The sequence below is a fragment of the Grammomys surdaster genome, unplaced genomic scaffold (assembly GCF_004785775.1).
Source record: "Grammomys surdaster isolate TR1022 unplaced genomic scaffold, NIH_TR_1.0 1162, whole genome shotgun sequence".
NCBI classification, from domain to species: domain Eukaryota; kingdom Metazoa; phylum Chordata; class Mammalia; order Rodentia; family Muridae; genus Grammomys; species Grammomys surdaster.
The window spans coordinates 466,256-477,575 of record NW_021605581.1 but is presented as its reverse complement, the minus strand read 5'-3'; the positions used below and the strand labels follow the sequence as shown (position 1 = coordinate 477,575).

General features: G+C 39.9%; 1 protein-coding gene across 1 annotated transcript in view; it reads right to left on the bottom strand.

The window, feature by feature from the left end:
- Positions 1-11,320, bottom strand: part of Cul5 (cullin 5) — a 51,955-nt gene that overhangs the window by 20,002 nt on the left and 20,633 nt on the right. The window contains exons 6-12 of the mRNA XM_028783610.1: positions 9,402-9,547; positions 9,239-9,319; positions 6,970-7,063; positions 6,255-6,385; positions 5,959-6,066; positions 4,400-4,464; positions 1,792-1,991 (exon numbers count right to left, since the gene is read on the bottom strand). Of these exons, the coding sequence (XP_028639443.1) occupies positions 1,792-1,991; positions 4,400-4,464; positions 5,959-6,066; positions 6,255-6,385; positions 6,970-7,063; positions 9,239-9,319; positions 9,402-9,547 (825 nt within the window). The remainder of the gene's footprint in view (positions 1-1,791; positions 1,992-4,399; positions 4,465-5,958; positions 6,067-6,254; positions 6,386-6,969; positions 7,064-9,238; positions 9,320-9,401; positions 9,548-11,320) is intronic.

Genomic DNA, 11,320 nt, shown 5'->3' with positions numbered 1-11,320 from the left:
TCATAGGCAAAAGGGAGGGGGGATGGAGTGAAGAACTCTTGGGGGGGGTGCACAACATTTGGAATGTAAACAAATAAAGCAATTAACCAAAAAAATTGAGAAATTTAAATTAAAAAAAAAAAAGGCCAGGAGATGCCTGCCTATAATCCAACACTCAGGAGAAAGAGGCAGGTTGATGATGATAAGATCAACCAGAAACACTGGACAGAACCATTCTTAAAAACACAGGGCTGAGCCGGGTGGTGGTGGCGCACGCCTTTAATCCCAGCACTTGGGAGGCAGAGGCAGGTGGATTTCTGAGCTCGAGGCCAGCCTGGTCTACAGAGTGAGTTCCAGGACAGCCAGAGCTACACAGAGAAACCCTGTTTAAAAAAAAAAAAAAGAAAGAGAGAGAGAGAGAGAGAGAGAGAGGGAGAGAAAGAGAAAGAGAAAGAGAAAAAGAAAAAAATTACTTACCCTGTCTCGAAAAACAAAACAAAAAAAAAAAAAAGAAAGAAAGAAACACAGGGCTGGAGATGTAATTTAACAGTATAGTGACTGTTTAGCATGTACAGGCCCAAGTCCAGCTCTTAACACCACACACAGGCAAGGAAAGCAACCACAGGCAAGAAAAGGCATGCACACACACAATCAGGAATAGACAGATGATATTTTCTTTTCAGGAAGGCATTGAATAAAAATTTTAAAGTATAACTAGATACTTTATGAAGTGTGTTACACTGTAAAACTTTATAATATTTACAAATAAATAATATCTATCTGTGGAGTCTGCATGTGTGTGTTATGGAGGCCAGAGGTTGACATCTGGCACCTTCCTCTATTTCTCTGCACCTTATTTTTTATTTATTTATTTTTTTTGTTTGGTTTTTCGAGACAGGGTTTCTCTGTGTAGTCCTGGCTGTCCTGGAACTCAGAAATCCGCCTGCCTCTGCCTCCCAAGTGCTGGGATTAAAGGCATGTGCCACCGCCGCCCGGCTTATTTTTTAAAATATATTTTGTGGGAGTGTTCCTCCATGTAGAACCTGTGGAGGTCAGAGGAGGACGTCAGATCTTCTAGAACTGGAGTTACAGATGGTTGTGAGAACTTGGTGCTGCATATCAGATCATCTCTCCAGCCCACCTTAGTTTTTGAGACAGGGTTGGTTCTCACTGAACCTAGAGCTCACTGGTTCAGCAAGACTGGTTAATGAGCTCTGTACTCTGTCTCTGGCACCACATGCTTCCCCCCAGTGCTGGGCCACAGCTGCACACCACCACACAAAGCTTCTGGCATTTTACGTGAGTGCAGGGAATCCCAATTCAGTCCTCATGCTTGCAAAGCAAGTGCTTTACTCCACTGAGCCATCGATGTAAGTTTACTTAAGAACATGAAATAGAGCAAAAGACCTATTTCTCCTTCTCAGAAGGACAACGCTTCCTTGGAAAGGATAATCATACTCTCCTTACTGGCACAACTAAAACTTTTACAGAACAGTCAACATACCCATTCCTGGATGGTACTCTAAAAGATACAAGCTAGGCAGGCCCCTCGTTTTCCTATGCCCCATTTCAATGCTCTACACACATGCTTCATACCTTGGTTAGGTATGCTCCAAAGCATGCCTGCTGTATTTCCTTCCTGGTTAGACTTACTGAACTGAGCATGCTATAGGACTATGCCCTCCTTTGACTTGTTTTCCTCTATGAATGTATGTATACAGGTCCCCATATAACATCACAATGCCTCCTTTGTCAGCAATGCCTCCTTTGTCAGAGGATATCGATTTGAATACAAATGTTTTCCTTACCTACTACAGAAAATACTTACTGATAAAGAAATGAAATTTTTTAATTTAAGTACATTTTTTAATATACTTACCACTTCTTTAAGCTTTGCTTCAATCTCCTCAGATGTTAGTTTTTTGCTTAATGGTGTTTTCCTTAACAACATGTCACAGTAATTGGCAAGCAACTCAGGGCATTTTGACTCAGGCTGAGTTTTCAACCCCACTCTACAAAAGAAAAAGTAGCTGTCCTTTACTGGAATACTACAATCACCTAAACATCTGCCTGAAAAAGGATCTTTGTCTCCACAGCAGTGGTGATGGAGACTTGGCAATGGCACTGTATGTGAGAGAACCATGAGGACACAAACAAGGACATATGTTAACAGTGGGTTTGCCTCACTCTGCATGGGAAGAGGTAATCACTTTGATCCAAGAATGAACTGAGTTGGCTCAAACTGAGCTGTACTTGTGCTACAGGTCTCTTCCTGCATGCACCTCATTCCAGTTTTTCTCAGCAGAAGCACAGGCCTACCATCAACCACTCATTTCCTCCTCACAGTGAGTGCCTAAGTAATCTGGATACTACTACAAGTTTACTCTTAGTGGTAAATTAATCACTTGATTTATCACTATGATTGCCAACTTGATTTCACTGAGAAACACCTGTGTTAGTGAAGCACACTGATGCACTGGTGTGTCTGTGAGGGTGTGTCCCACTAGGACTAGTCTCTGGTTGTATCATCTGTTATGGATTCAAACTGTGAAGAGACTACTGGGCCATGGCCTCATTCAGGAAGTAGGTCACCAGGTCAGGTGCAGGCATGGGCATCCTTCAAGGCTGTACCTTCCCTGGCACATTTTTGGTGTAAATATTTCCTATCATCTGTGATGTAAGCTGCTGTTACACCCTCCCTGCCATCATGAGCTGAAAAAACAAATAAATCTTTGCTCCTTCACATTACTTTTTTTCTTTATTTGTTTGCTTGCTTGTTTGTTTTAATTTTTTACAAGGTTTCTCTGTATAGCCTTGGCTGTTCTGGAACTCACTTTGCAGACTAGGCTGGCCTCAAATTCAAGTGATCTTCCTGCCTCTGACTCTGCAGTGCTCAGATTAAAGGAATATTCTTGTATTTGTTTTAAAGACACGATCTACATAAAGTCCAGGTTGGTCTCAAACTTAAGATCCTTCCACTGTACTCTCAGGAGTATTAAATTAAAGGAACACATCACACACCAGACTTCTATGAAATGCTAATTTTTAGCTATAAACTGTAAGAAGGGATGCTGTGCCTAAGTCAGATTTATTAGAAGTCCAAATTCTTTTTATAAGACTTATTTATGTAAATATCTCTATCTAGGCATCAGATCCCAGAATAGATGGCTATAAAGCACCATGTGGTGACTGAGAATTGAACTCTCAAGACCTCTGGAAGAGCAGACAGTGATCTTAATCAATTCACTTTATGGAGAGACATACTTTCCTTTTAACTTATGGTTTCAATTTAGTATAGAAAAGTAATGAGTTCCTTTTACCTATCTAATGAATCCCTTTATTTGTATGTGTGTGGTGGGTATGTGGTGGTCACACGGCATTTACAGGAGGTAGCTCTCATCTACCATGTGGGATCTCTAGGACTGAACTCAGACTGTCTGGCTCTTCATCAGTTGAACCATTTTGTAGGCTCACTAATAGGCTTCATTTTGACATTCTGTGCATCCCCATCCCTGCTCCAACAGTCTCTCTTTCTTCTCAGGCTAGTCTCTCTCTTCTGCCTTCATGGTATATGCATTCCCTTACCAATTCCCCTGTTTACTTCCTTCTGAGCTGGAGATCAAACAAGGGCCTCATACTTGGTAGACAAAAGCTCTATTAAGGAATCGTGTTAAAAATGGTAATTCGAAGTTCACATTTAAACTGATTTCCCTTTTTATATCATGAGAGTAAAGTCATTTTCTATGCTTTCAGAATAGTAAACTTTTAGTGACTACTAATAAAGGAAAACCAGGCAGAGATTCTAAAGACTTGGAACAAAAGGTATTTTCTAACTTCAAACAAAGTAGATTTTCTAACTTACAACAAAGTAGATTCAAAAAAAATTCTTGTTGAAGAATTTTAATAGCAACAAGTAGCAAAAATTCTAAAAACAACAACAAAAGCCAGAGTAAGGTATGCAACACAGCACTTCTGAGCTGGAAGCAAGGAGGCACACACGCATACACATTAAAAACAAAAAAATTAAACAGAAAACAAGAGCAAAGGACATAGGTTGGTTGGGAGATAGAATATTTACTAGCAAATGCTTAGTATACAGAAAGCCCTGGATTCAATTCCCAGCACTGAATAAACTAGGCACAGTGCACTGCACCTGTAATCTCAGCACTCGGAAGTAGAGACAGGAAGATTAGTAGTCTTTCTTTTAAGGTCCTCCTTGGCTACATAGGGGGTTTGAGACCATTCAAGGCTAGAGACCATGTCTTAAAAACTAAACAAAACAATAACAATTAAATTTAAAAGCAAGCCTATGTAAAACCCAAACAGAAACAGTGCCCCATGCTCACTCAGCAGCCCAATAAAGTGTAATACAGTCCCCCAAACTTGAATTATTTTTTTAAAAAGTACTTTAAAAGCTTACCCTTTTTGCTTCAAAGGCAATTCAAGTTTAAATATAGTAGCATCATTAACAACTGCTTTATATGCCTGTAAAAAAAAAACAAAAACAATTTGGAATGAAATGAGATTTAATATTTTAAATAAAATATAGAAACTACATGTTCGATGATACAAGTAAATCTGAATCACATATTTTTCTCGGTTTATTTATTTTTTGTTGTGCTGGAACTGCATGAAGACTGGAAAAATACATTCACTATTACTGAGTTTTATCTCCAACTCAACTTTTTTACTGGTATATCTCCCCTTAATAATTTTTTTCTCAGTAATTTTTTAAAATAAATCATTACTATTGGGGCAGAGGCAGGCCTAGGACGTGCCACGTGCATGTGCTGAGGTGTGGGACTCTCCTCTACTTTTAAGTGTTCTAGAGAAAAGGCATCATGACAACTGATTCATCATCCTCTAAGCTACCCCACTGATTCCCCTCCCAGGGGACTGTTTCAAACGTTCCAGCACATTCCTTGTCACAATGTAACCACCATTATCCTATCTAGCAGTATTCTCAAGTGAGGTCGTAACCTTCACTTGCCCTTGTTCAGCTTCCTAAACAACATTTTGTTCTACCTCTTTTCTCCTACAGCTCTCAACATTTTCTTTCCAGTGTCCATCCTCAACAAACGCTATGTTCTCCCATGTCACTGAGAAAGTTGTGACAGTAAGAGAAGATGTAATGCTAATGCCCCCACGGGATACAAAGACAACTAACTTTAAAGGAACTCTCACTGGAGATCCACCATGGGCAGAGGTGGCCCAACAGGTAAAGGCAGTTGCTGCTAAGCCTGATGACCTCATTTTGAGAGAACCATCTCTTAGAAGTTGTCCTCAGATACAGCTCAGTATACACATCCTCTCTTACCCACCCCCTCACCAAAATAAATAAATAAATAAATAAATTGTGTGTGTGTGTGTGTGTGTGTGTGTGTGTGTGTGTGTGTGTGTGTGTGTATTAAAGAAAAAGTATCAGCCAGAGGGTGGTGGGTGCATGCTTTTAATCCCAGCACTCAGAGGCTGAGACAAGTGGATTTCTGAGTTCCAGACCAGCCTATTTACAGAGTGAGTTCCAGGTCAGTCATGGATACACAGAAAAACCCTGTCTAAAAACAAAACAGGACAGGGACAGGGGACAGGGGACAGGGGACAGGGACGACAGGGACGACAGGGACAAGACAGGACGGAGGGAGGGAGGGAGGGTGGGTATGGCTTTGCTTAGGATGAGCTATGAAGAGCAGCAGTGTAGCAAGGCAGGTCTTGAAGAATGAATAAAAATTCAACCACCAGGAACCTTCAAAACACAGGAAAACATCCCTGGAAAAATTAAGGAGGGAAAAGCTTCCTGATTGAATCCTAGTTCACAATGATACAAAAAGAAAGACTAAGCCAAATGTAATAACTATTACATTTTATTGCTGTGCTCTACAGAAAATGAGAGTTCCCAAATTCTTAGTTCTCAACTTACACTATGATGCCCTGCCCATTAAGTCAGCTTTAATACAAAACGTCCACAAAGAGAAACGTCACCTTATCTCTTGCGGTAAGGAAACGAGGGTCATCCTGAAAAGCTTCTTTGACCAGTTTACTGAATCTATTAAACAGCGTAAGCAACTGCTCCACATACTTCTCAGAGTCCTGGAAACAAAAGGGTTTCACAGCAGCTTTTAAAAGAAAATACTATTCTAATAAAAGACTCAGACTTAAACTTAGGGAAAATTGTTTTCTTAACAGTAAAGCTGAACAGTGTTACCAATTACTATTTTGCTGTTTCGATCACTATTGTAGATGTGACTTTGGATGTTACTGCCATTGAAGGAACTTACAGTGGTGATGGTTTCAGCAGCTGCCACCATGTCTGCTAGGCCAGCACTTATGATGTGCTCCTCCAAGTCCTTCAACATTGGCTCTATCCCATTAGGAACTTTGTCCATCAATGAAAACATCAAATGTAACTCTGAAAAGACACAACACACTCATGTAATTACTTTATCCATAAGAATAAAATTCTTTCTTGATTAATGTCTGTGGCCTTCTGTTTTTTATTTTGTGAGAGGGTCTCACTACATAGCCTTAGCTGACCTCAAACTCACAGAAACCTACCTACCTTTGCCTCCCAAAGTGTGTGGCACTAACGGCAGCTATGTCTTCAGTCGTAAGACCCTAAAGAAATGTTACTTGGGAATTTGAAATATATTATTATTCTATGGCTAAAATTAGTCTAAAATTTAAAAGAAAAGTTTTGTTTGTTTTTAATTGTTGTTTTCAAAATAGGGTTTCTACATGTAGCCCTGGTTGTCCAGGATCACACTCTACAGTCCAGGGTAGCTTCAAATGTGAGATCTGCCTGCATCTACCTCCTGAGTAATCCATCTACCTCCTGAGTAATCCAACTAAAGGTGTGTGCCAGCACTGCTGGGCCGGATAAACATTATTGACATACATACAGGAGGAAATGCACCTCCATCTACAAGAATGACCTAACAGTAATTAATTAGGTGATGTGCTTAAAAGGTTCTGTCTTTGTGAGATTTTACCTACTTTCAGTTTCATTTCGCTTGATCATTCCTTGGCATTCTGCTAAAATAGTCTCTTTAAATGAGGTCACCAGCGCATTCACACAGCATTCCATGAGCTGTAACAGCAAGAACAGTAACAGCTACTATAAGCACACTAATGAGTCAAATCATACTGTTGAACAGAAAAAAGAAAAGTACACTGAAAGTAGACTTTACCTTTATGCAGGAATGCTGTTAATGTATGGATCAATAAATACACCACACTACTTTACCAAAGTAAAGGAAAAAACCCACAGAACATAGGTTACATACAAACTTTGGCTAACTTCTCTTACCTGGTGAAATCTGTATTAGAATTTTAATTCTACATATGATCCAAAAATACATGAACATTCAAAAATAACACACACATGGTTAACAGCCTCTTGCCCAATACAGTAGGAAGTTCTGCCCCACCTGCTGAGTGATGTCACTCACCACAGACCTGAATACACTCACTCAACATCCTCCCTTTAAACACTAATTAATTCTAACAAGTATTTTCTATTTTATATGTGTATGGGTGTTTGTATATCAGAGTACCACTCCCACTCCTGGTGCACAAGGAGGCCAGAAAAGGGCATCAGAATCCCTAGAATTGAAGTTATAAATGGTAGCAAGCTGCCTTGTGAGTTCAGGAAGTGAACCTGGGTCCTCCGGAAGAGCAACCAGTATTTTCAACTGCCAATCCATCTCTCCAATCCTCACAAGTAATCAGCAGCCTTATAAAGCGTCTTCTTAATACTATGGAGACAGGGGCTGAGTAAGGCATGGTGGTATATATCTATGATCCCCTCACATGGGAGATGGCAGGGGGTCAGATCAAGATTCATAGCCATCCTTAACTACACAGGAAGTTAAGAGGCCAGCATGTGCTAAGTGAGGCTAGAAAGTGGGAAGGCCAGTGATGAGAGAGGCCAAACTGCAAAACTAAACAGCTAACTCACAAGGACTGGTGCTACAGCTGAAGACAGGAAGACCCACTAAGATATACTTAACAACTTATAAATTACAACGTATTTGCCTGTTCTGTTTGTTTTTGATGTGTGTGTGTGTGTGTGTGTGTGTGTGTGTGTGTGTGTGTATGTGTGTCTGTGTGCTTGCACAGTATATAAATGTGTGGGAATGAGACAGCTTTCAGAAGTTAGTTCTCAAGCTCCTTAGCAATTCTCTTGCCTCTGTCTGCCATCTTTGCCTTAGGAGTGGTGGGATTACAAATGTGTGCCACTGCATCTGGCATTTTACATGGGTTTTGGAAATTGAACCCAGGTCATGGGGCTTTCGTTTTTAACTAATAAGTCACTTCCCTAGAAGTTTTGTTATTTTTAAAATATTTTATACTTAGTTGTTCTGTAACAGGACAATTCAGTTGCATAACAAGCACAGTACCCACAGAGTTACTTCCCGAGCCCCAGAGAGTAATTCTGATCAATGCATACCTGTTTAAATAACATACAATGGCCTTATCTTATAAGTCCAAGCCTAGCTACAAATTTCTATAAAATTTTCTACAAACAACCACTAAATTAGCCCTCAACTTTTCACCTTTTCTTTGCCATTATCAAAATTACTTTAAGACTGACACTCAAATATACTATGAATAATCAACAAGTAGCCTTCTTCAAGAAAAAAAACATGTTTGAAGACGCTACTCAGTGTTGTATCTGAACAAAGAAGAAAATTAGCACAACTATCAATCAGGACAGAAAAACTCAAGAAAAGGTCATGAGTAAAATCCCATTGATCTATTTTTTACCTATGTATAGAAGATGTGTTTTTGATATAAGTAAAACATATTTAAAGAGGATGACTACAGCTGAAATACTGTACACTGCATGCCATAAAGGTTAGAGTGCAGAGTAAAATACCTTTGCAGATGTACTTTTCTCACCTAGGAATAATATTATAACCAGTTACCAATACTAGTTAAAGACATAACAAAGAGGAGGCTGGAGAGATGGCTCAGCAGTTCTGAGCACTGTCTGCTCTTCTAGAGAATTCAGGTTCAATTCCCAACATCTACATGTTGACTTACAACCAGCAGTTCAAGACACCTAAGACCCTCTGATCTCCAAAGATACCAGACACAAACAGTCCATACACACCTACATGAAGGTAAACCACTCAATAAATGAAATAAAATTAACAGTAAGCGCAACAACAAAGAAGTGATGTCATTGGTGAGTTTGTCATCCCTGTGCTACATACAGGACTTTAGACAGTCCCAGAAAGTACACAATCACATTACTTACTGCTTCAACAGAGTTACATTCTCGTCTTGTTTCTAAGTATCGGAGTGCTCTTTTTTCTTCTTCTTTTAATTTAGCATCTGCCTGTCCAGAAGCAAAATAGCAATCATTTTAAGTCTATCAGCAAACTAGTCAAAATTACAAAATGCACTGAATTCTGACTTACATATTTCATGTAATTCTGCACACCATTTTGCTGTAAATATGAGGGTGCCTGTGTCCTGTAAAATCTCTCTGTTGAGTCCAAGTATGCCTTCTCAAAATTATCCCTATATATCTGAAGCTTGTCCTCAGGATTAGAACAAAGATTAACTAAAAGACAGAAAATAAAGTTGCTTTTATTATTTTTGAGTATTTTAAGAATGACAGATGAGCCGGGCGGTGGTGGCTCACACCTTTAATCCCAGCACTTGGGAGGCAGAGGCAGGTGGATTTCTGAGTTCGAGGCTAGCCTGGTCTACAGGATGAGTTCCAGAACAGCCAGGACTACACAGAGAACACAGAGAAACCCTGTCTCGAAAAAACCAAAAAAAAAGAATGACAGATGAATAACATACTGAGGCATGGTTATGCGAGTCTAAAAAAGCTCCAAAGATCACAGCACAAAGCAGTAAACTAACAATTATAGTCATGTAGATATTTTATTTTTTAAAAGAAAAGAGATTGTATTCTGAACTGATGATTTTAACTGAATCTGCAGGAATAAACAAGGATTTGCATAGTCAGGATAAGAAAATCAATACCCAGTAATGGAAGTGAAGAACAACTGTGGAGACTCAACTCTGAATTTAGCATGAGATACCACCAAGCAGAAGATGTGGTATGATGGTTGAATAGGCAAAGGTACTTGCTGTCAAGGCTGACAGCTTGAATTCAATCTCTGAGTCATACAAGGTAGAAAGAACTGAAGCCTGAAAGTTGTTCTCTGATCTCTACACACATACAGCATGACACACACATGTCTATACACAAATAAAAACAAAATAAAAAGGAAAAAGGGGGGCTACAGATTACAGTTTATTTGCAGAGTTTAGACACTGCACAAATAAGACCCAAGGTTTAATTTACAGTACTGGAGAAAAAAATTAATTGTAAGAGGATCATTTCAAAACTCTAGGTGGAGAATTTAAAGAGGTCTAGACCAGTAGCAGATGAAATAACAATTTAATGATAATAGTAAAGAAAATATAAAGACTTAATTAAAACAACCAAAATAGGATAAAAACATTTTTTAAATTAATTTTTTATTGGATATTTTATTTACATTTCAGATGTTATCCCATTTCCCCTTCCCCTCCCACCCAGAAACCCCCATCCCATCCCCCCTCCTGCTTCTATGAGGATGTGCTCCCAGTCACCCATCCACCCACCCCCACCCTCCCTGCCCCCAAATTCCTCCACACTCGGCATCTAGCCTTCACATGAACAAGGACTTCCTCTCTCACATATGCTCAACAAGGCCATCCTCCCCTACATATACAGCTGGAGCCATGGGTCCCTCCCTATGTGCTCCCAGGCTGGTGGTTTAGACCCTGGAAGCTCTCCTTGGTTGGTATTGTTGCTCTCCCCATGGGGCTGCAAACCCTTTCAGCTCCTTCAGTCTTCTCTCTAACTCCTCCATTGGGAACCTCATCATCAGTTCAATGGTTAGCTGAGAGCATCCACCTCTGTATAAGTCAGGCTCTGGCAGACCTCTAAGGAGACAGCTATATCAGGCTCCTGTCAGCATGCACTTCCTGACATCCACATCAGTGTCTATCTTTGGTGACTGTACATGGGATGGATACCCAGGTGGAGCAGTCTCCAGACGGCCCCTCCTTCAGTTTCTGTCCCTCACTTTGTTTCCATATTTGCTCCCTTGAGTATTTTGTTACTCTTTCTAAGAATGACCAAAGCACCCACACTTTGGTCTTCCTTCTTCATGAGCTTCATGTGGTCTGTGAGTTTTATCTTGGGTATTGGGAGCTTTTGGACTAATATCCACTTATCAGTGAGTGCATACCATGTGTGTTCTTTTGTGATTGGGTTACTTCAGGATGATATTCTCTAGTTCCATCAATTTGCCTAAGAATTTCATGAATTCAT